At 40.8% G+C, this 25837-nt stretch overlaps 5 protein-coding genes across 5 annotated transcripts; 2 read left to right on the top strand and 3 right to left on the bottom strand.

The window, feature by feature from the left end:
• Positions 1-13665: 13665 nt before the first annotated feature.
• On the bottom strand, positions 13666-17523 carry PG994_004377 (uncharacterized protein; the record flags this gene model as incomplete). The annotated part of the gene is made up of 2 exons (XM_066855786.1): positions 13666-14434; positions 14510-17523. The coding sequence occupies 2 exons, from the start codon at positions 17521-17523 to the stop codon at positions 13666-13668; spliced, it is 3783 nt and encodes a 1260-aa protein (XP_066717953.1).
• Positions 17524-20270: 2747 nt separating this feature from the next.
• PG994_004376 (uncharacterized protein) lies at positions 20271-20489 on the top strand (the record flags this gene model as incomplete). Its single annotated transcript, XM_066855785.1, has 1 exon — positions 20271-20489. One exon carries the CDS (start codon positions 20271-20273, stop codon positions 20487-20489), a length of 219 nt encoding a protein of 72 aa, XP_066717952.1.
• Positions 20490-20496: 7 nt separating this feature from the next.
• PG994_004375 (uncharacterized protein) lies at positions 20497-21691 on the top strand (the record flags this gene model as incomplete). Its single annotated transcript, XM_066855784.1, has 2 exons — positions 20497-20715; positions 20837-21691. The coding sequence occupies 2 exons, from the start codon at positions 20497-20499 to the stop codon at positions 21689-21691; spliced, it is 1074 nt and encodes a 357-aa protein (XP_066717951.1).
• Positions 21692-22134: 443 nt separating this feature from the next.
• On the bottom strand, positions 22135-23011 carry PG994_004374 (uncharacterized protein; the record flags this gene model as incomplete). The annotated part of the gene is made up of 2 exons (XM_066855783.1): positions 22135-22445; positions 22756-23011. The coding sequence occupies 2 exons, from the start codon at positions 23009-23011 to the stop codon at positions 22135-22137; spliced, it is 567 nt and encodes a 188-aa protein (XP_066717950.1).
• A 1976-nt stretch (positions 23012-24987) lies between these two features.
• On the bottom strand, positions 24988-25818 carry PG994_004373 (uncharacterized protein; the record flags this gene model as incomplete). The annotated part of the gene is made up of 4 exons (XM_066855782.1): positions 24988-25324; positions 25470-25576; positions 25612-25704; positions 25777-25818. 4 exons carry the CDS (start codon positions 25816-25818, stop codon positions 24988-24990), a joined length of 579 nt encoding a protein of 192 aa, XP_066717949.1.
• Between the last annotated feature and the right edge of the window lie 19 nt (positions 25819-25837).

Here is a 25837-nt window from a genome sequence, read left to right as displayed (position 1 = left end):
TCCTTAATTTACGTATACGTTAGTACGACGTTAAGGGCTTTTTAGGCTAAAATCTAGTCTGCTAGATACTTCTCTTAAACTAGTGAGAGCGTTTAATAAATAGATTTTAATTCTCGACGTAATTATCGGCCGTAAAGTCGACTAATAAGAGTAGACCGTGAAATACCTTAATAAAGGGTAGCCTTATAAATAAATTTACCGCTTATTATATTTTTAATGGCGGTAGAGATATCGTTTTCGGTATATAAACGCACTATTAATAAATTAGTATATATTTAAAAGAATAAAATCATTCGGATTAGAATTAGTTAAGAAATCTCTTTTTAAATTAAAATGGCGGTAAATCGTGGTGGAGGTCGACAGGGGAGTTAATTATAAGGGGGGGGTAATTATAAGGTAACGCACGTTAATAGTAAATTAATCGGCTTTAAATTAATATGAAATATTTACGTTATTATAATAAACTTATAAACCTCGACGTTATTACATATAATAAATATAATAAAAAGTAGTATATTATTTATTATAACTATTAAAAATATCGAACCTTAAGAAAAGACTTTCGAAAAGCTTTAGACAAATAATATATTAACGTTATTAAAATAAAAGACGCCTTTATAATAATTATTAAAAATAAAAATATTATTATAAAACATAGTAACTTATTTTAAATAGCTTATTACGACGACGAGTATACCTTATATTTAATAACGTATCCTATAAGCGAATGTCTCACACAAGCGAATGTCCCACTTTTATAAATTTCCTCATAGCCTTAACCTTTTTTTATATTTTTTTACGTCCGAAAATACCACAACTTTAAAAAGAGAGTAATATAAATTTAGTATTTTAAGCGCTCTAAGAAGACTTAATTTTAATCGTACGAAAAGCTGCATTAATTTATTACGTCTTATTAAAAACCTTATAACGTAAACGAAATAATTAACCTATATAACGCGAAATATTTATAAATTTTTAAAAGCTTTTAAATTCCGAAAAAAATACGATTATTCGATATATTATTAATTTAAATACGTAATCGTTTCTTCCCCGGCTAAGTAGTATAAATAATATGGCGAATCGATTATTTAATTTACGTAACGCGGGACGCGTCGACATTAATTAGGCCTCTAACTTCGTATAATAATAACTAGACCTCCGGACGCGTTTTAATTAAAGAATCGATTATTAAAAAGTCTTTTATAAAGATCCCGACGCGTATTACGCGTAGTTTACCTTTATACGAAATATAATTTATAAGTACGAGATCTAAAAGGAGGATATCTATAACTTTAATAAGACCGGCTTTTTTATAAGTTAAATCTCGTCCGAAATAATCGTAACTACCTTTAATTAACGCGGAAGGCTTAAGGTAATATAGTAAAGGAATCGGGAATAAGTTATAATTATATAAGGCGTCGGATTATATAGTTACGCCATCCTTTCGTATATTATTTTTACCGGGAAAACGCACCTCTCTTCTTAGTACGAAAACAGCCTATTACCGAAGAACTAGGTGATCGTAATTATTAAAAATAACTAAATTACTAATAAAAAAGGCGAGGACTAGATTTAATACTTTAATTAATATATTAGGTTTTATACGAAGAGTTATTATCGCTTTTTAGTTATAAACGGTTACGAAAGCTATTACTTAATAACTTTCGAAGTTTATTATTAAAAAAACTTAATTATTATACTTTATATACCTTTTTATTTATTATATAAGCTCTAATTTTTTAATATCAGTTATTTTTATATATTAAAAAAGGTGTACAGAAAAGAAATTAAATATTTTATACGGGCGTATATTACTTACATTTTAAAGGAGGACTTCTTACTAGCGTTTTTAAAAGCGTTCTAAACCATTTTCACCGTTTCAAATATATAAGGAAACTTTCGAAGGACAGGACTCGTCCCGTATAATCCGGAATATATTATTTTATAATTAGATATAAAGCTACGTATTTTACTATTTCCGGGGACGTTTTCCGGCCTATTTATTCCTTAAGAATTAAAAACTTTAAATAACTCGATTAAAGCTTAATCTTAAACCGAATACGTTTAAAACCGTATTATACGGTATTAAAATAGCTTTCCGATATTTATTTTAATTAGTTTTAATTAAATCGTAAAAGTTATAACGTATATTATATACCGAGTTACTTTTTTAAAAAGTGAGAACGCGATACTTTAAAAAATAAATAAAATGCTTAGCCGGCGCCGCCGTACGAAAAAGAAACTGCTATAAAATAAAAGATTACTTCGTATATAAGCTAAAAAAGACTTATAGTTTTAAAAGGATATTAATAAATAATTATAAAACGAATCGCGTTAAAGGAGTAATTATACGAGAACGTTTAGGACACGCTTATAACGCTATAGAATCTGTGGAGAGCCTAGGTATAATACGCGTACTTATTAAAATAATATAGAAGTATTTAGAGATAAAGATTCCGATTAATTTTAATATATTAAATACGTTATAGTGAAATTAATTTATATTTTATTAAAAAGAGTGTAAAAGAATGGGATATTCGCTTATATAGGATATTCGCTTGTGGGATACGTTAAATAAAAAAAAACCGAATAATTCTTTAAAGCTTTTAAAATTAAAAGTAATTATAACCGAAACGTTTTAATAATACGAAAAAAGTAACCCTTTTTATATAATAATAATTTAATAAATGATGTTATTAATTAATTAAAATAACCGATAAACCTTAAACGTTTAGTTAATATATTAATAAACGAGCTAATAAACGAGATCGTTAAATTTATAAACTTAAAAACCGACGGATAATTAATTATCTTTAATATCTTTTACCTTAATTTAAAATATCTAGGCTAAATACTTATTACGGCCGGTTTTAATTAAAGAATCCGCGGTAATTATACGGTAAAAAACGACCTTAGAATCTCTTTTATATACGAAAAACACTTTATGCTTTTATAGATCTCGTGCGTACACGACGTTTATACCGAGCACCTCGTAAAAAAACTCGAGTACGAGTAGTTTCCTTAAAGGATCGGTAAGCGATTAATTATACGACCACACCTTAATTATAGTATTAAAAAGATTTAAACGTTAATTTTTAACGGACGACGCGCGTATTTAATACTATAAAAAGATTTATAATAGTTACGATAATATTATTTAAAGGGATAAGACTAAAAGGAGTATTTTAAGGACTGATATTTTAAATACGCCTAAGAAAGATCGCGAGCTTATAAACGTTTAAAAAAATTTTAACGTTTTTAAAACGTATAAATATATATTTAATAAAAAAAACCCTTTATTATATTAAAAAACTTATAAAGCGTTTATAGATTTTAACGAATTTAATAAACCTGTTACAGTACGTGTGGACTAACCCGCCGATCGTAACAAAACCTTTAAATTATTTAGAAAACCCAAATTCTAAGTATTAAGGATAATATTTTATATATAAAAAAGTATAAAAACACCCCAGCTAATATATTAAGAAATACTTTATAAAAAATAAAAAAAACAATAATAACGATATAATAATTAACCGTAAAAGAAATTACTTATAAAAATAGAGTTCGAGAAATAAACGCCGCTTATTATAAAATAATAATAATAAACGAATTAAAACAAGTCCTTATATTTAATAATAAATAATTAAAATATTTATGATTATATTATATTAATAATCGAAATTACAAAAATTATTATTTAAATGTTATTAAATAATGAAACGTAAAGTAATTATATTTATTACGAATTATTAATAGCCTAATATTAGAATAATAAGAGAAAGGCGCTTTATATCGACTTAAAACTATTAATAAAAGATTTATAACGTATAACGATAAAGATATACGAAAAAAAATCGCGAGCTTTTTAATTAATATTAAAAAACGTTATAAACGAATTACGTATAATATTATAAACGTTGTAAAATATAATATAATTTTAAAAATACCTTAATTACGAGTAAGTAGTTTTAAAACTAATTAAAAAATAAGTTAATTTTAATAAAATATATTAAAAAAAGGTTTAATCGATAAATAACGGTTTAAAAAACGATTTCCTAATAAACTTAAAATATTTAAAGTATACGTTATTATTAAAAAACTTAAACCGAACGTTATAACGATTATATTAAAAGAGTACCGATAATTCGAAGCTTTTCTTAATAAGAAATTAAAAATAAGCTTACCGCCTTATATATAGTAAAACTACGAGATACCTTTTAAAAATAAAAAGGAACCCTTATTTATATTTATATATAAACTTAACTAAGAGTACGAATAAGCTTTAAAAGAATATATTACGGGAAAACCTCGAAAAAAGAGTTATACGACTATTTATATTACTAATAGGTTTCCTTATCCTTTTCGTCCCGAAGAAGAGCAAGGATAAGAAACCTAAGTAACGTATATATATATCGATTATTAAGAACTTAACGAAATTATTATTAAAAACCGGTGCCTTTTATTTTTAATTAGCGACTTACGAAATAAATTATTATACGTTAAGATCTTTTTAATATATATAACTTAATCCGGATTAAAAAAAGAGAAAAATAAAAAACCGCGTTTCGAATTAAGTATAAATATTTCGAATATTAAGTTATATTATTTAGTTCAATTAATATACCGGCTAGTTTTTAAATAATAGTTAATTACGTTTTACGCGAATACTTAGATAAGTCTATTATAATATATTTTAATAATATCTAAATTTATTTTAAAAATAAAAAACAGTATAAAAAGTATATAAAGCTAATACTTTAAAAGCTATAAAACGTTAATCTATTAATTAACTTAAAGAAAAGCGAATTTTATTAACGATTAGTTATATTCGTAAGATACGTTATATCCCTCGGAGAGATTCGGATAAAACCTTCGAAAATCTTAACAGTTAAAGAGTAGCCTACGCCTATAAACGCTATAAAAATTAAATCCTTTTTAAAATTAATTAATTATCCCCGGATTTTTATCCCCGGATTTAATAAGATAGCGATATTTCTAACGAACTTAACGAAAAAGGATGAGCCGTTTTAATAAACGGAAAAAAAGCCGAAACATTTTACGATATTAAAAAGCGAATCCTTAAGGAATTAATACTTTACGTAATAGGTTTTATTAAACTTTTTAAAATCGAGACCGACGTATCGGACTATACGATCGGAGGGTAGTTAAATTAACGAAACGACGACGGAAAGTCGTACCTTATCGTATTTTTTATAAAAGCTTAATAAATTAAAACTTAATTATTAAATTTATAATAAAGAGTTAACAGCTATTATTAAAACTTATAAAGAATAAAGATATTATTTTAACGGAATAAAAAAACTAATAAAAGTTTATATTAATTATAAGAGCTTTATAATGTTTATTATTATTAAAAACTTAAATAAATAATAAGTATGATAATTTAAATTCCGTTTAAAATTTAACCTTATTATTATTTATTATAAAGGTAATAGAAATAGTCGCGTTAATATATTAAGCCGATAACTAGACTATTAAAATAAAGTCCTACTTAAGACGCGGATTATTTTAACTTATAATTAAAACAATAACCTCGTATTATTACGATAATTAAACGCTACGGGCCACGGTTATATAATAAAGATTAAGTTACTAAGTTTCGATAACTTAACTAGACCTTTAATTTAGTCGATTATACTAAGGATTACCTCGAGAACCGAGACGGTCTCCTCTTTTACTAAAATAAGATTAATATTTTTAAATAATATCGAGAAATTTTTATTAAGGAACTTTATAAATACCTTATACATAAATATTAAGGAGTATTTAAAACCTAGAAACGAATTATTAAATAATTCGATTTTAAAACCTTAAACTAATTGTGGCTAAAATAATTAATTAATATAACATTTATAATAAAACTAAGGCTGCTAGGTATTAGTTATATAAAGAATTATAACCGATTTTACCGCTAGATAAAGCGTAGAAAATAATCGTACTTAATTTCGTCGTTAAGCTGCCTTTATTAAACGAACCCTTAATTAAAGTTAATTACGATAATATCTTAATAATTACGAATAAACTTATAAAATATACCTACTTTTTATTATATAAAGAGTTTAATAATACTAATAACCTAGCCTATATATTCTTTCGAACGATCGCTAACTAGCACGGGCTTCTCGAAACGATTATTTCTAATAAAAACAAGCTGTTTATTATAAAATTTTAGCAATCGCTTATAGTATAACTCGGCGTTAAATATAAGCTATTTACGGCTTACCACCTTTAAACGAATGGATAAACCGAGCGGATAAACTAGACTTTAAGATAATATTTTAAAATTAATCGGAATCTTTATCTCTAAATACTTTTATATTATTTTAATAAGTATAAATATTATACCCGGGCTCTCCGTAGATTCTATAGCGTTATAAGCGCGTTTTAAACGTCCTCGTATAATTACTCCTTTAACGCGATTCGTTTTATAACTATTTATTAATATTTTTTTTTAAAACTATTAATCTTTTTTAACTTATATATAAAGTGATCCTTTATCTTATAGCCGTTTCTTTTTTATACGGCGGCGCCGGCTAAGCATTTTATTCGCTTCTCGTAATACGATTACCTTACCTTTTAATAAAGCGAGCCGGTATATAACCTGCGTTATACCTTTTATAATTTAGTTAAGCTTAATTAAAATTAATATCGGAAAGCTACTTTAATATCGCGCAATTCGATTTTTAACGTATTCGATTTAAAATTAAGCTTTAATTAAATTATTTAAGGTTTTTAATTCTTATGGTATAAGTAAGCCGAAAGAGGTCGTTAAAAGCGTCGGCGTATATAACTCTATATTTAATTATAAAATAATATATTCCGGGTTATACGAAAGAAGTCTTACCTTTTAAAAACCTCCCTGAATATTTAAAACGGTAAGAGTCGACTAGAACGCTTCTAAGAACGCTGGTAAGAAGTCCTCCTTTAAAATATAGATAAAATACGTTTATATAAAACGTTCGATTTCTTTCTCGTACAACCTTTTTAACGTATAAAAACAGCCGATATTAAAAAATTAAAGCTTATATAATAAATAAAAAAGTATATGAAATATAATAATTAAGTTCTTTTTATAATAAAGCTTAAAAATTATTAAATAGTAACTTTTATAATCGTTAAAAACTAATAAGTAATAATTTTTTTTACGAAACTTCGTATATTTATCGAAATATTCAATTTAGTCCTCGTTTCTCTCGTTTATAGTTTAGCCGTTTTTAATAATTACGATTAATTAATCCTTTAATAATAAGCTGTTTTCGTATTAAAAAAAGAGATGCGTTTTCCCGGTAAATATAATATACGGAGGGATAGCGTAACCGTACGATCCGACGCCTTAAATAATCATGATTTATTCTTAGTTCTTTTATTAAATTACCCTAGGCTTCCTGTATTAATTAGAGGTTATAACGATTATTTCGGACAAGATTTAACCTATAAAAAAGCCGGTCTCGTCGAAATTATAAATATCCTCCTTTTAGATCCTATGTTTATTAATTATATTTCGTACGAGGGTAAATTATACGCGATACCCGTCGGGATCTTTATAAAAGATTTTTTAATAATTAATTTTTTAATTAAAACGCGTTCGAAAGTCTAATTATTATCGTATAAAGTTTAAAGCTTAATTAACGCCGACATGTCTCGCGTCGCGTTAACGGAATAATTAATTCGCTATATTTTTTATACCGCTAAGTTAAGAAAGAAACGATTACGAATTTAAATTAATTATATATCTTATAATCGCCCCTTTTTCTAAATCCGTTAACTTTTAAGATTTCGTAAAGATTTCGCGTCTTATAAAGTAACTAAGCCGTCGGTTACGGAGGGTTATATAACGAACTTTATATATTAAAGCTATACGTTAAAAACTTAATTTTAAATTATTTTAAAACGTTTAAAGAATTAAAAATGTTTACTTCTCTTTTTAAATATCGACTATATTATATTATAAAAGAAATTAAGCATAAAGGATATTTAGATAAAATATAACGAAAGTGTTTAATTTATTTATATATTTAATTCACTTATAGGGTACATTAAAGAATAAACTAACTTTAAAAAATGTTAAACTATTTAAAAGCGTAAAGGTTATTTTAAAAACTAATTATTAATTATTACTACTTAAAATAATACGAATATACCTTATATTTTATATCTCGTTATTCGAGCTAGCGTTTAAAAACACCCCGATCGATATATAGCTCGAAGTCGAGATAGATTAATACGAATACGAGGTCGAAAGAATTATCGATAAAAAAAGACTAAACGAAGCTTTTAATACCTCGTTTAATAGAAAAGTTACGTACCGGAAAATAATATTTAAGTATTTAAGAAATATTTAATAAACGCCGCGGAGGAATTATAAGCGTTTAAGTAATAATTTTTAAAACCGGCTGAAAAAAAAAGTTTATCGCGTTTTAATTAATAACGCCGAAACCTTTATAAGATTAAATAGCGAGAACAGCTTTTAATTCTTAATGTTTTTATTCTTTTAACTCGTTTAAAGAACGAAGACCACGTTATATTAACTTTATACTTTAAGTATAAGCTATTTTCTTTTATTTTTAAAAACGAATTAATCGAGTAACGGCCTCGTTTATCTCTTTTTAATAACGTTTTTAAAGCTTAAAAAAACGTTCCTTAATAATAGCTTCTTTACGCCTTAAGCGATAATACTCCACTTAAATACGTTATAACGAATAAAAAAAGACCCCGGTATTATCGTAAGAAAATAACGAACGAATATATTTTCGATATTTCTCGATACCTTAACCTGCCGAATCTATTATAAATAAGGCTATTAATTAATAAACTACCTAGTCGAAAAACGAACCCGTATAATAACTTAATACTTTTAAACGTATAATAATATTAAATAAAAACTCTTTACTTAGAATAAATACGAGGATTTCGTTCGAAATTAAAAAAGGAAAAAGGGGGAGTTAAAAAATAACGAAAAGGAGTACAATTACTTTAATTTAAAAAACGCATAATAAAATATTAATTACTTAATAAACGCCGCCTTCTATTATTAATTTATTAACGAAGATATTTATTCTTTAAAGGTAATTATATAAACTAACTAATTTAACCTTAATAGCTCGTATAGTTAAACTTATTAAAAAAGCTTTAAAATACCGGCGCCGCTTTACTTTTAATAATCGAAAAGCTTTAAATAAAAGCCTATATATAAAAGAATCTAAACTTACGAATCGATTAAATCCCGGGGAGCGCCGAAATTAAATTCGGAAGTTTAAAGCTTATTTCGTTAATTAGAATAATTAATATATAAAAATCGATTAAAAATAACTAGGTATTATATTTTAAATATTATAACCTTTTTTAACTTTTATTATATAACGCCGACCGGCTTAAAACGTATTATAATAATATTTTTAATTTTATCGTATAAAAGGACGACGAAATACTACTTATAATTAAAAAATAAAGACACTCGTTCTTTAATATCAGCCGTATAAAAACGACGTTATATTTTACCGAAAAATAGCTTCGACACCTCTACCGACGGTTTAAATACCCTCGTATAGAAAAACTCTATACCTTTTTAAAAAAACGCCGGCTATAACGATATTAACCCTATTATTCTCGACGAGATCTAGAAGTTTTACTCTTAATATTAATCGCACGATTCGGCGTTATAGAGATTTAAATTCTCGTTATAAAACGAATTTAATTTTAATTACGAAATTATTATAAACGTTATTTATATTAATAAATAAAACGTACTTTACGTAATCGATTCGAGTACGTCTTTTTAAGTGGCTATATTCCTATATTCGCTTAGCGTACGACATATTTAAAATACCTTTTATAAGTATTAAATATACGTATATTAAGGACCTTTTAATTATATTTCGCACGATCTAAGTATATATTTTTAAAAAGAGTTTCGAAATTACGTATAAATAATAAGAATTACTTATAAATAAATACTTATCGAAGCTTATTAAATAATAAATAAAATTAAACGAGCGCATATTTCGTTATATAAAACCTTTAATATTTTATAAAAGGATTTTAGTTATTAAATAAATACCGAAATAGTACTTTAAATAGCTATTAAAGCTTTAAACGATACGGTTAGCCCCGACGGCTTAATACCTACCCTGCTCGTATTCGGAACATACCCTCGCATCGACGGGAACTCACCACCGTTACCGGAGATCTAGGTACGAAGGGAAGCCGTACGGAAGGTAATAAGGATACTCCGGAAGATATGTACGGATATCGATATTTACCGAGCTTTAAATACTCGGAACGGACCGGCTATTCACGATATCTTAATACTCTCGTTTTAAAATAAAGTCTTAATTTAGCGAAAAAGAGAAGAATAAACCGAATTATATAAAATAATAGCTATTAAAAACCGTACGATCCGCATAAATACTTTCAACGGCCCGAAAGCCTTTCGAGTAACTTAAATTAAGCCGTACTACTAGGAAGAGGCCGGAAAACCGTATAACGAGCCGGATATATAACTAGATCCGGAATAGCCGGTATATACCTTAAATATTAAACCGATAGCCGAGGAAATTACGATAGCTCCCGTACGATATAGCCGGGGATAACTTAGAAAATATTTATTCCGGAACGCTTTAACCGCCGTATTCCTTATTTAAAAAAAATAAGAGAATTACGACCTAATAATTAAGCTTTAATAAAACAGCGTTATTACCTCGTTCGGATATCTATTTTAAGAGTCCGACGCGGAAGAGATTAATAATCTCGCCGTACGAGGAGTTTTTAAATTTATTCGATTCGACCCGGGTAAGTATACCGGCCGGAGAATTTTTAAAATACGGCTCGTATAAGGGATTAAGGGTAAAACTACGAAGCTATATAAGAAGTTTAATATTACGATCGGCGGGTTAGTTCTCCGCGGGGTAGCACTTAAGGCGTAGTATTAAACAAAAATGACCGTTTAGTTATTTTCGAAGTTTTTATTTAATAGCGTAGTAATTAGTTTAAACGCACTATAATATAATAACTAGATATACTTATTAAATAAGAGACGTAGGTTCGATTCTTACACTTGCCGAATAGGAGCTCTTTTTAACTACTTAAGTAAGATCGCTAATAAGCAGGCAAGGCCTTATACGAATTAGTTCTTTATATAAAAGCTTTAGGGTTTTTTTTATACCGAGCTTAAATAAATTATACGGTTATTAAGAGTTTATCGCCTTAGGTATAAGAGAATACTTTTAAAAAAAGGGTATAGTATTACGACCGACGGGTTAGTCCCCCCGCGGGGTAGCACCTAAGGCGTAGAATTAAATAGAAATAACCGTTTAGTTATTTCCGAAGCTTTTACTTTATAGCGTAGTGGTTAGTCTAAACGCACTGTAACACCTATTATTAAAAGACTAGGTAATCGTAATTATTAAAAATAATTAAACCACGAATAAAAGAGGCGAGGATTAGATTCGATATTTTAATTAATATATTAGGTCTCGTACGAAGGGTCGTTATCGCCTCTTAGTCCTAGACGGCTACGAAAACCACTACTCGATAGCTTTCGAGCTTTATAATAAAAAGAACTCGATTATTATACTCTATATACTTACTTATTCGTTATATAAGCTTTAACCTCTTAATTTCAGCTATTTTCTTATATTAAAAAAGTTATACGAGAAAGAAATCGAGGGTTCTATACGAGCGTATATTATTTATATTATAAAGGAAAACTTTTTACCGGCGTTTTTAAAAGCGTTTTAAGAGACTTTTACCGTTTTAAATATATAGGGAGGTTTTCGAAAAATAAGACTTATTCCGTATAACCCGGAATATATTATTTTATAATTAAATATAAAGCTACGTACTTTAATACTTCCGGGGACGTTTTTCGGCTTATGTATCCTTTAAGAATTAAAAACTTTAAATAACTCGATTAAAACTTAATCTTAAACCGAATACGTTTAAAACTATATTATACGGTATTAAAATAACTTTTCAACGTTTATTTTAATTAAGCTTAATTAAACTATAAAAAGTATAACGTAAATTATACACCGGTTCGCTTTTTTAAAAAGTAAGGTAAGCGTATTACGAGAGGTAAATAAAATACTTAGCCGACGCCGCCGTACGAAAAAGAAACGGCTATAAGATAAAGGATCACTTCGTATATAAGCTAAAAAAGACCTGTATTTTTAAAAGGACGTTAATAAATGATTATAAAATAAATCGGGCCGGAATAATAGTCGTATAAAAAAGCTTAAAACGCGCCCGCGACGCTATAAAATCTATAGGGAGCCTAGGCATAATACGCGCACTTATTAAAATAACGTAAGAGTATTTAATAAAAACGATTTTAAATAGTTTTAATTATATATTATTATATAACGATTAAAAAAGTAAGAAATTAATGGGGTACTTTATTATTTATTAAAGTTTAATTATATAAGTTAAAAAATAAATAGCCGATTTAATAATATAATTAACTTAATAATAAACCACGTTAACTTTTATATTTATAATTAATATAAATTAATTAAAAATAATATTTAAGTTTTTATAAAAAGCTCTTTAATAATTATATTAATAGTTTATTTAAGTTTTAAAATTCGAGTTATAATTAATAAAGTGTTTAATTTAATACTTATTAATATAGTCGTTAACGCGTAGTATTATAAAAAGTTTAATTATATTTTTTATAATATTAATATTAAAAATTATTCTATAAATATTTAAATTAATTATATAATTATAAAGCACTTTATTTATAATTGAATTAAATTTATACTATAAGTATTAAGCTTAATATTATAAAGTTTAACTATTAATTTAATAACTTAAAGTAACTTTAAAAACGTCGTATACTTTTATAATAGCTCGTTCGCTTAAATAATTTATTAAATTTCGCGTCGCTTAAATTACTTAAACGATTTTATCTTCTTTAAATTAAATCAGCATTATAGTTATAGAGATATTACGTGGTAAAGTTTAAGTAGGCAGGAAACTAAAAAGAGTAGCCCGCTTAATAGTAAACCACGTTATCTTATTCTAAACATTGTTGCTTGGGTTGGATGGGGGGATTTTCGGCTCTGATCGCCGTGGTTCCTTGCCACAAAATGGTCTTGAGCCGACCAACTCTCGGCCCACCAGGGAAGCCGCCCGCATCAGCATCGTAGGTACTGGCTTGGAGGCAGTACGTCGTCCGTCCGCCCGACGCATATCGCGCCGTCCGTGTGTAGGTAGGCTCGTCTATCGAGTGAGCTCAAAAGACCCGTAATGACTTGCATCCGAGGGTGAAGAACTGTTTCCTCCGTCATTAGTAGTCGAAGCGTGTATAATTCCGTCCATGCTTCGTTCCATACTCCAACTCCACGTACCGACACATCTAAAGGAATTAAGTACCATGGAAGCCTTTCAATAATCCGCTTTTCCATATAAACGCCTTTATATCCAGTAATCAAGTGTTCTCCCTCCCTCAAACCGGCGACGAGTGTAGGTCTAAGTACTGATCTAAAGGGTTCACACCTTGAACGCCAGGAAACACTCGGGAAGCGTGATATAATAGCCGAGATCCGAGTCACCCAGTGCGCAATCCTGGGACGGTAGGACGTTCGTTGCGAAGTATATAGGTGGGTATATAGCCGGATCAGGTGTTGACACGCGTCGCCCTCACTTGGCCGTCAGCAGCTTCTTCAACTCAGCAAACCTGACAGGCTTCGGCAGAAAGATGTCGATGCCAGCCGACTTGGCGTCGCGCTGAGCGTCGCGGCTGGCGAGGCCCGTCAGCGCAATGACATTGGTGCTCGGAAGATTATTCTCGCGCTCGAAATCGCGGATGCGGCGCGTCGCTTCGATGCCGTTCATGACGGGCATGCTGATATCCATGAGGACGAAATCGAAATGCTGACTAGCCCCGTCCGACGAAGTAGTGCGAGGGCCCGGCAGGCACGCGTCTTTGAACTTGTCAAGTGCCTCTTGGCCGTTAATCGCTTCTTCGTAGGTGAAGCCACACTTGCGCATGAACATGACCAGCAGCTGGAGGTTGATTTTGTTATCGTCCACCAGCAAGACGTGGAGATTACCACTGTCTACTTTGATTTCGCCCTCCACCTTACTCTCACCATTCGGATGGCCCGAGGGGCTTTTGCCCTTCAGCAATTCTAATAGTGGCGTCGCGGGGTTGAGAGGTGGCGGAGAAAGTTGCCTGAGAAGGGTGTCCCTGTCCTGTGTCGTTGCGGAATTGCTGTCATTCGCATCGTCACCCCCTTCACTTTGGCCGTTTGGCTCTCCATCTTCCGATTCGACCTGAAGTAGTGGCATTTGTACGCCGCCGTCGAGAGGTGTCGTATTCCCATTTGTGAGCGGCTTCGTGTTTGCCATCTCCTCCGACCGCCGAAGACAATGCTGGAAGACCCTGGCTAGCTTCTTTGGACCGCATCTGCAACCAAGTTAGTCCCTTGTCTGCCAAACCAATCTGGCTTCTCTTCTTCAAGTGAAAGTAGCGTAGACTCACGGTTGAGGAATGACCTCGACAATCTTTCCGAGATCTGCCAAGGCCTTACATTGGTTTTGTGCGATCTTGATGGCTTCCTGCGCATCCAAACAAACAATGATGACCGGTATTTCCCGGTTTCTACCCAAGGTCTGCTGGTCTTCCTTGAATTTCTTCTGCAATGACTGCAGGGATGGCGGCTCGCAGTACATATACATATCCGCTTTCTCCGGCTTCGCTTCGTCTTCCGGAATGACCTTCATCCCAAACCAATTTGTGCACGTGTCGATCAAAGTCTCATTTAGCTTCTTGGTCTGCAACTTAACAGCATGGGACTCGGCAGGCATTTCGCCCTCCAAAAGTACCAAACTCATTTCTTTTGTTTTATCTGCAACATCATGAACTTCCGCAGCATCGGCTTTCTTACCGGCGTCCTTCGGGGCCTGCTTGAATTTGACCCTCACGTCGACTTCCGTCCCCGTGTGGTGTTGCGACTTCAACTCGATGCTACCACCTAGCGAGTCGACAATCTGCTTGACAATACTGAGGCCAAGACCTGTACCAGGCTGAAAGGAGTCCTCTTGGCTGAATGGAATGAACAGGCGATCGCGTTGAAATTCTGCCGACATGCCTTTCCCTGTGTCAATCACACGAATCACCGCCTCAGTCTTGGTTCCATCCGGGCTACCCTGGCCCCGTAGCGACACTAGCACAAAACCGGCAGCTGTATACTTCAAAGCGTTCCCGAGAAGATTCATGATGATGCGGCGGATGGCCCCTGGCTGAGTTTGGACCAACCAAGAGGACTTTGGGTCGATGTCCAGTAAGACCGATACAGGTTCCACCTCCTCCTGGCTAGACGGGCTGCTGCCTGTGCCAACAGGCAAATCATTCCTTTGACTGGCTGAAGCAGTATACTCCTTTTGGTTTCGACCCGGATTAGGGAGCTTTTTGAAGGTGTGACCGGCGGTAACTGCATCAACCACTTCCTCAACCAGGATAGCAAGGTCCACCACCGCTGTCATGTTCAGGCTCTCCAAAGAAGAGTCGGATGACAAGTTGATTTGCTTGTTCTGCTTTGCATGCTTTCTCATCTGTACTCGGCCAAGTTTGTTGATTTTGCTGTAATCTAGTACGTGGTTCAATGTGTCGAGCAAAGTCTTACCGCATGTCGATATGGAAGTGATGAGGCCCGACTGGTACGAGTCGATGGCGGTGTCGATGAGGAACTCGGCAGCGCCGAGTATGCCATGTAAGGGGCTGCGTAATTCGTGGCTCATGCTGGCAATGAATGTCGTCTTCGCAGCTTCGTTCTTCTGGGTGTTGATGCGTCCAATCTCACTGATGATGCTGCTGCCGAAAGCGCGCAGATAGGACATGTCCTCGTCCAGGTTCATCATGCGCCCGGACATGGCAGTCCAAAGGAAGCAACCACCAGCAAGCCGATCCTCGGCATGATCGTACAGAGGTACGAATACCACCGCTTTCGCCCCCGGAATCTTCGTGAGAAATTCCTTGTGGTCCATGCGCGCTTTCCTGTAGCGTCTGCTGCTTTTATGTGAGTCAGGAGTCGTCGGGTGTCCGTGGCGTTCACGGTCGCTGGCGCTTTCGTCTTCTGACGAGATGCCGGCCCCTTCATCGGTGAACGAGAAGCTTTTACCTTGTGGGAAGAGGTTGTAGTATTTCTCAAGAGTAGCAAGAGTGATGGCTGAGCCCCTCTCGATATTCGCCCGAGCCGCTTCACTGGCAAGCGAGTAGGCTAAAATCTTGCATGGCCTACTCGAGGGAGACACTTCCCCATCGTCCGTGTCCATGCTGAGAGTTTCGGACTCTGAGGTGGTTTGGTGCTGTGCCGCATCGTCATCGTCGGAAGATTCGATACTACCCGGCAGTTGGGTACTAGTAGTAAGCTGCGAGTTGAGATGGATGGGCGTCGCATCGAACAAGACAACGCCGTCCGCTAAGGTCGCTTGGCGTAATATTTCAGTGGCTCTGTTGAACATCCGCGACATACCATCGGGTCTAACCTGGTTGGGCAGCGGTGGAGAGTGACCGTTCTTATGAGCATGTTGCTGTTGTTGCTGAGGATCGGAGTTTCTTGACACGGTGGTGTCGTATCCAGATTGCGTTGATTGGTATCCGTTTACTGAGGCAGTACTAGAGTTATTTCGCGATAACGGACGCCTGCCCCGTCCAAGGCTCATCTGCGGCGGGCGCAGGGGCGGGTGATCGCTACTGAGATCCTCTTGCACAGTGGATGCGGGTTCGTTTTGTGGCAACGATGCGCCCTCGATGAAGGTGGCGAGTCCGCGGACGATTCTTTCACCTTTGAAGCGGTCGACGCGATCAGCTGCCCACTCCAAATGCCCCATGACAGCCTGCGCGACACCTTGCATGAACCGAAACTCTTCCATCGTCAATCCATGGCGTGGGTTCTCGTCGGACACAGTATAGGTGCCAATTTTGTGGCCGTGGCGCGAGAGGATGGGCACACCAGCGAAGAAGCGAATGCCAGGCTCGGATACGACATATGGACGGGTCTGGAAGCGTTCATCTTGGCTTAGGTCGGAGACAACCAAGCCTGCAGCGGTATAGGTACTGTTGTGGTCGTTCGGTTCGTGGGCGGTGTAGGTGTTGCACAAGGTGTTCTCGCAGATGGCATCCTGACGGTTCAGGATGGTGCTCCCTAACCAGAGGTCGTTGTTGGCATTGTCTTCGACGAAGAGGCTGCGAGTGGCCTCGGCCAGGACCATCTGGTTACTACCGTCAATCAGCGACACCATGGCCCGTCTCACATTCAGGCGCAGGACGGCAAGCTGGGCAAAGGCGGCCAAAGCTTTGTCTTGTGACCCCTTGGGTTTGTAGCCGGTGCCCTGGAGATCGGCGGCGGCAAGGCTGTCGACATTGAGAGCGACGTTGAGGGAGGAGCCTTGGGCGGACAGCCAGCCTTGGTAGTACCGCTGTACCTCGCGGTCGCGCTGGGGCTCACGGGGTTGGCTATCGGTGTCATCGGGATCGGGGGCCGGGTTCGACATGGCGACGATCAGTTGTTGCAGCAGGACTGAGAGCGACGGACGCCGGGGGTCAGATTTGATACCCTTCGCCACCCAGTGGCTGTGAGGGTAAGCGGCAGCTTGCGACTAGGCCAGATAGTCGGGGCAGGCGAGTAGGATTTTCTTCAATGTTTTGCTTTTGCGATCAGGCTCCGATGGTCCGACGCATGGAGGATGGATAACCTTCTGATTTCGCGGATTTTGAATCTTCCATTGAATTGGACTGGGCTGGACTGGACTCAAACGCCTTCCCCAGTCTGCACAACCATACCAGGCCCGACATGGCTGGGGTACTCGGGGGCATTTGGTTGGGTGTGGCCTCGGTGGCAACATGCAACCAGCTCTGCCATCGCCTTCTAAGATCTCGATGCAGTAATGAAGTGCCATGGGTTTGTGAGGGAAGTGCGTGGAGCTGCGTCATATGATCACTAAAGGGGGGCCGTGTGTCGGGGGTACATGGCCTAAATCCGCTTGTAATAGGGCCAAGCCTGCCACCTCCCCCCACCATGGGAATTTGCGCAGTGGGCAAAGATGCGCAAATGCAAAAAGCCCATGCTGGGTCGCGGGCGCATTCTGGGAAACCAGCATCTGGAGAGCCAGAGTCCCATCCGATCAGCCTAATCGTAATCAATCATTAAGTAAACATTTGCAATCACTAAACGTCGGCTCGGCAATTCTTTGATTACCATATAACCTACTCTGGGTATGCACTTACAAAAGATGCAGTCAATACCTAGTCGGCAGCCTTTGTTAGACATACTCGGACGAAAACACCCGCTTAGTATGTGCCTGGCAGTGCTGGCGTCAATTGGCACACAATACCAAGACCACCTGCCGAAAGCTAGCCTCTCGAATCGTCGATGGATCAACTAGAATCGTCACTATTGAAACGTCTTCAGAATCAGGCCACCTCAGAGGGGGACTAGCCCCTTCATTCGACCGCGTTCATACCTGCATCTTGATCAAGCTAGGACCGCCCTGAGAGCTGTTCCTATTTGTTGATACTTGCAGTCGAGACCAGTTGAGTGCATATCGTCTAATCTAGCATAGAACTCCGGCACTTGCATCCCGAACGAGAGCCTCTACCTACCTACCCGCAACTTACTGATACCTCGTCACTTGGCTGTAGTATCGGTCGCCTCTATACTCCGTAAGGACTCTACCTACCTACATCTCCTCAGCATGGCTCGAATTAATCTCATCGGCCCGATTGGCGTACGGCGGCCCAGCAGGTCTCGAATGTGATCCTTGTAGTCATGCTCTTGGCACCAGTAGGAAAGAAGCATCACTGTGACCCCGTCAGCGCCTGTAAACGGGCCATCGTCTCGTGCAGCACGCGGCAGAACCTCCCTCGAGCACGGAAGACAACCGCTGTCCACTCCATCATGGTAATAGCGGATAGCGTATCGCCCAGTCTTTTCGTAGCCGACTCGGGAGGGTCTTCGGTCGCCTCCTGCGGGCCCTTTGCGCCAGCGCCCGAATCTTGTCCATCGCCGCCGGAAGTCTCGAATGGGCATCGGACGGCAGTGCAAGATAGCTAATGTCCCCAATCCAGTGTGGGACAGTCTCTAGTGGTGTCCTGGAAAAATCCGAACGCTCCGCCCGTTACAGAGGAGACGCGAAGACAGCCCTAAGATGGCGGCTTTGGCCATGGCGAGCACTTGCGGCACATCAAAGGTTGAAGCCAGCCGGTTGTGGTCTCTCACTCGGTTTACTGGCTGCCGCAAAGCCGGCCTCGGTGCTGACAGACAAGGTGATAGACGTAGCAGGCTCCCCTAGTCTGAGACGGCGTTTCACAAAAGCTTCAACACATATATATACGTAGCAACATGCGCGATCAGTCGCGTTCCTGAAAGTGGTCCAAGGGTTAAGGGGATGCGATACGGAGGGGATGGATGAGCGTCGTGAGATACCGATGTGCCAGAGTAGATAAATTGCCCGACATTTACTTACTCGCATGTCCAACGCTCCATGAATCGTAATTCGTTGGGGATATCTCCCAGGCCTCGGCAGTGCGGACCACAGCAGCACCCGAGCTGACGTCGTAAGTGATGATCACTCCCAGGCGGCGAGGGATCGTCCGATCCCGCCCGTAATCGCATAGGTCGCGTTCGGGCGGAGCAAGGTCCGGGCGCTTGATATATGGGAGTCTAGGAGTCTAGGAGTCTTGCTGGACCTCTGCTAGTACGAGCTACCCATAATTGGCATCTGGGGAATCCAAGAGGCAAACAGAGTTACATAACTGGGTGCTTAAGCTATAGGATGAAGATATATCTTACATAGCAGCAACGCCGTCCTCAATTTGGACAGGCAGAAGTCAATTTATGGAGGGGTACGGAGTACAGTAGAGAGAAATCATGCAGTCAGGGGCGGGCCACTGTTTTTTGGAGGGACGGACAGCCAGCTAGCGTGACAGAATAGGCGCTGAAAACGCGAATCCCTGATTGGGTCGCAGCCTCGGCACCTGCCTCTCGGGGATATGGATCCTTCGGGGCCCTTCAAAAATAATAAAACTCCCACCCGGCGCATTTTGTAACTTACTGCTGTCAGCTGAAAATAACGACAAGGATTACCGAGGATCACCGCTTGGGGGGGGGATAAGTGAGGGCCGAATCGAACTGAAGGATCAGATTATTGCCATCAATTGTCAGAGAGGTTTCTGCTTACGTCTTACGGCCCCTTCCATCTTCCGCTGAAGAAGACCCATATCCATCTACCTACCGCAACGCATGCCTCTGTCGCCCATCTCCGCCCTTTCGACCAAGTGCGCTACTACGGCGCTCTGTTATCTGCGATCCGTCAGTCTCTGGGGCGTGGTCATTGTCCTGTTCCTCTTCGGCCTTCTACGCGCGCGAGCCACGTCGGTCTTCGAGCGCAGCACCCAGCAACCGACGGCTGGGAAAGTTACGACACCACCACCTACTCCGAACGAGAAAAAAACAACCTAGCGCAGCCATGGCGTCCAGCTTTGGGTTCATGAAGCCGCTGTCCAAGATCGCGAAGCCGGTCTTGCTGCCAGCCGCGACGGCCTCCATCGCATACGCAACATACAATGGCCGACAAGCGTTTGTCGATTATCTCGTACGCTTCGTGACAGGACCCGGCCGCAACAGCCGCCTGGTCGCAATGGCCCTGGTGCTGATCAACTGGAAGAGCCTGCCATTGGCATGGACTGTACGTTTTGGAGACCATCCCCGTCTCCGTTGCTTTGTTTTCTGGCCGCCTGCGCGCGCGCCGACTGGCTTTGAAAGCGCATACACCGTAGCGTAGCTGACACCGATACCAATGATTATAGGTCCGCGTGTGGAACACAATGATCCAGCACATCTTCGTCCGCGAGCTGCACACGCACACGCCCGACAAGCTCTTCCACCCCGTCATCTCCTCGACGCACGTCTCGCTGCTCGAGGTCGACTACAACCTGCACAAGTCCAACAGCACCTACTTCGCGGACCTCGACGTGTCGCGCTCGCACCTGGCGTCGCACCTGCTCGCGCGGGGGTGCCGCCAGCTTGCCGACAACGAGCACACGCACTTGGTCATGGACCCGCGGGACCCCCACCAGCCCGCGCGCGGCCGCTTCGGCGTCATGCTCGGCGCCGTCGCCTGCAACTTCAAGCGCGAGATCCGGCCCTTCGCCGGCTACGAGATGTGGACGCGCGTCCTCAGCTGGGACCGCAAGTGGCTCTACATGGTTACGCACTTCGTCGAGAAGGGCGCGGTGCGACCGCGCAGCTGGGCCGCCGAGGACTTCGGGCTCACGCACGACGACGGCAAGCACGCCGGCGAGCAGGACTGGGAGAAGAAGGTCTACGCCAGCGCGGTGAGCAAGTACGTCTTCAAGATCGGCCGCCTCACGGTGCACCCGGCCATCGTCATCGGCGCGAGCGGGCTGCTGCCCGAGCGGCCGGACGGCTGGGTCGCCACCCCCGCGGGCAGCGGCATGGCCACGCCGGCAGAGCCCGTCGTCGGCAACACGGACGCCGAGGCCAAGACCGAGGAACAGGAGACGGGCTGGGACTGGACCAAGACGGAGGCGGAGCGCGTCAAAGGTCACAACTTTGCCGAGCACTTCGCCCAGCTCGAGGACCTGCACAGCGCGTTCTGTGGAGGCGGCCAGGGGGCTCTGGGTCACTTTTCCTTGGGCTGAACGCACACTCGATTATGCGGAATGAAACTGAGACGAAGCGGAGCAACTGGTTCAACACCACACCACATACGTAAACGATCTTGGGTTGGGCTCGAATTTTACTGGAAACAGCATGGGAAGCGTTAGAACGATACCTATATTTATAGACTTAGATTCTTTTTGGCAGCCAGGTCTGGGGAGGAACAGAGCGTTACAATTTATTACCGAAGCATTATCAAACATGAATTTAGGCATATTATTCACCATGGCAGCAAAGATCGCTACACCTAGGTTTCGAAAAATATGTATCAATTATCTACAGCCCAGAAAGCAAGTCCCCCTTTCTTTGTCGCCCATATTCCTCCTAACTCTTACAGCCGGATCCACCTCTTCCAGATCCCTTATGCCCCCCTCTTCTCTACGTGTCGCAATACAATATCGGCAATAGCAAGTGGTCTCTTTGCTTACAGAGCCATGGCCATGGCGGCAGCGACAGCGAGAACGACGCCGGCCTCGGCGCGGGATCCACCGCCTGTCTTAGGGGTGGCCGAAGCAGAGGCCGAAGCAGAGGCGGGCGCAGAAGCGGAAGCGTCCGCAGAAGGCGTGGCGGAAGCCTTGGCCGGTGTCGTGGCCGAAGGGGCCGCGGCGGCGGACGAGGAAGGGCCGGCGGCGGCGCTGCTGCTGACGGCCGTGGGGCTGCTGGCGCTGGCACTGGCGCTAGCACCGGCACCGGCCAGGGCCTGCTTGCAGATCTCGGTGGCGGCGGATTGCATCGCTGTTTTGAGAGCAGTCATTAGTATTAGAGGGTGACATGGTCATGGCAGCAGTAAGAAGGAGGGAGAGAGGGAGAGAGGGAGAGAGGGAGAGAGGGAGAGAGGGAGAGAGGGAGAGAGGGAGAGAGGGAGAGAGGGAGAGAGGGAGAGAGGGAGAGAGGGAGAGAGGGAGAGAGGGAGAGAGGGAGAGAGGGAGAGAGAGGGAGAGAGGGAGAGAGGGAGAGAGGGAGAGAGGGAGAGAGGGAGAGAGGGAGAGAGGGAGAGAGGGAGAGAGGGAGAGAGGGAGAGATGGAGAGGGAGACCAAGACATACCGAGCAGGTCCTCGGGCTTGCAAGTCTGAGCGAGGCACGGCGTGGCGGCCTCGGTGAAGGCGTCGAGCTTGGTGCAGGTGCAGGCGAAGTCGCCCGCGGTGCAGCCGACCTTGGCGGAGCCCTCCTGGAGGCAGGGCAGGGCGCAAGGCGGCAGCTTCGCCAGGAGCTGCTGCGAGGCCGAGCCGCCGTCCTGCTGCGGGGCGGCGGCGGCCAGGGCGGCGAAGAAGGCGGTGGCGGCGAGGATTTGGAACTGCATCTTGGTCCGATTAAGTTGTGGTAGATTGAATGAATGGGTTGATGTGATGTGTGGGATAGAGAGATTTGGTCGATTAAGGAAGACTGAAGCAATACTGTCAGGTATTCGGAACGAGCGGCTAGGCAAGGAATGCGATTATACAGTGATGGCTGTTGTCTCAGGTTGGAAGGAATGAAGATGAGACGACAGCACTTTCTTATATTAGGACGTTATGTTATTACCACTTTCTTCCGGCAAGGCCCGTTTACTCGTATTTTCTCTTTCTCTCTCTTTCTATTCTTCCCAAGGCAATAGAGTTTGATACAAGCCGGACCCAGGCCACCGGTTTCTGATCCAAGACCCTCCCCAGCATCGCATCTGGCCTGGTCCCTGTTCAAATCCCTGCTGCCCAATTCTGGGGTTGGGTTTCGTGTAATGACGGCGCCTGAGTATTCATGGCCTGTCTGCCATAGGAATACATCTTGCGCACCGGACCCAGAGGGGTGAAAGGGGAATCATCATGTGGCGCCGTTGTGCCCACGCGCTGAGGCTACCATATACCTATATCTTGTGACTTTGGTGATGGTTGGCCTTGAGAGAGTAGTCCGAAGATTAGCTGATTGTAGCTGGGGCCATTAGCTGGAGAAACGTTGGTGATCATGTCGAACGGTTGTTGGAAACCGTCACTGAAACACTGACTGGCTGAACCAAGTTAAACGTGGAATTCCCCAGCGCCTATCCATTATCAAATCACGGTGTTGTGGACCATTAGAATTGACGCTCTCTCCCTCCTGAAATCGGTAGTTGCTCTCGTCCAGTAATTTCTATTGCTACCCGGCACCGGAAGAGCCCGCTGTAGCAGTGCTACATATCATTGAGGAAAGGTAGATGCCATGTCCCATTTTTCGAAAGTCAATTTTTGAACAATTTCACGGTGAGAACTCTGATTAAGATGAGAGCTGCCAATCCTTCTCCAGGCTCACGAGACTTCCCAAGTATAATTGATTAATTGCTCTGGGCGTAATACAACTTGACTTCAGCGCGTGGTGCGTGGTGCGTGCCTGGGAACCTCCGTTCGTTTGGCGTTACATCGCCGAAAAGGCAAGCTTTCCCGCTACTGGGGAGCTGGGGTCTTTGCATATGCCGGTTTGGCTGCATGGAAAACGGGAACAAAAAACCCCACTGGATGGACCTACCACTACCTGCTGCAGGTACGATGCATGCGCCAAGAAAGCTCTCTTCCATCGATGTCATTAGTGCACATGGCATGGTGGTGCCACGCGATCGCCTTGAGATGGGCCACTAGACGGTGACCCGGAATACTCCATGTCAGTTCCAAGTTACACAACAGACGCTGTATCGATGAAGATGAGGACTGCCAATACTGTGCAGCACATAGAAGGGCTCGTATGCTTTCCGATACTGACACGAGACATGTTTCTTTGTGTTGCGCAAGGAGCTGTACGTCACTGTCCATAGGCATAGGGGACTCTTCAAGAGTGACGTCCCTAAGCTGGAGCATTCACCGGTCGGCAGTAAACCGAAAAGAACGATTCCTTCCTTAACGGGTTGCAAGTCATCTTCATTCACTCATAGTCAATACTGTTTCCTCAACCATGTCGGACTGCAACCTGTCTTCGACCGGCGCTCCAGCCCTGTCCATCTTTCCCCAGACTGTCGGGGTATGCATCACGGGCAAAGAGGGATGGAGTCGATACGCCTTGAGAACCATTGGTAAAGGAACCCTTTCATGCCTTCATATCCTCCTACTCATCTCGAGCCAGGGAAAATCCTCCTCGCGTAGAAATCGCTCGTCCCTTCCGAACGCTGAACCTTCCTCCTCGGGTATTTAGAAAACAAAAACAAAAGGTTCGCTGGTGTGTCGATATGTCGGTGACGTTTTCTCTCTCGTATGCTGTTGACAAAAACGTTGCACGACCGTCCCCCAGCGCTGCTCTCATCTCATCTCAGCTTCAATTTCGAGTTCGCTGCGCCTCCTATACCGCCTGCGCCGCCGGCGCCGCCGGAGGCGGGACGTTGTTGCCGACGGTCTTGTACATCTCGCGCATCTCGAACTGCTCGTGGCCGCCCTCGGGGACCTCGCCGATGACGCGGCCGGGCTGGCCGGCGACGACGCTGAAGCTCGGGATGACCATGTTGGCGGGCACGACGGTGCCCTCGAGGATGCGCACGTAGTCCTTGACGATGGCGAACTCGCCCACGACGGCGTTGGCCGCGATGTGCACGTGGCTGCCGACCGTGGCCGCCTGGACCACCGAGTTCTCGCCCACGAAGACGTGGTCGCCGATGCGGAGCGGCATGTACGTGAAGGCGCTGTTCCCATAATATTAGGATCGATCAATTGGAGAAAAGAAGACGGGGGGGACAGCTGATTAGCAGGGAAGAAAAAGATAGAGAGAGAGGAAGCGATGGGGCTTTGGCTAGCTAGTGATTGCGCTGAAGTGAACTGAGAACTGACCCCTTGTAAATGCGACCGGGCGGGCGCAAACAGCAGCCTCTGCTCAGAAAGCAATACCGGCCGATGAAGATGGAGGTATTGCTCTGGGGCGCCGCGCCCGAGGAACCCTGGCGGAGACGGTGCGGGTGAGATCGCCGCGGACCATGGCATCAGCCATGATGACAGTCTTGCCTCCGAGCATGATGTGCTGTGTTCCTATCAGGTTGGCCTTGCGCGACACCTTGTTGCCCGTGTCCTGTGGAACAAGCCTACATCAGCTGCAAATCAACCAAAAAAAGAAAGGCAATTGGAGAAAGGTGCGCCTAACCGTCTCGATATACTCTCCCTTAACCTGCTTTCGAGACGACATCTTGGAGACAATTTTGCGC

Source organism: Apiospora phragmitis (genome assembly GCF_038363925.1).
Source record: "Apiospora phragmitis strain CBS 135458 chromosome Unknown utg000005l:1.0-4161743.0:1.0-4166827.0, whole genome shotgun sequence".
Classification (NCBI taxonomy): Eukaryota; Fungi; Ascomycota; class Sordariomycetes; order Amphisphaeriales; family Apiosporaceae; genus Apiospora; species Apiospora phragmitis.
This window is presented reverse-complemented; position numbering and strand designations above follow the sequence as displayed.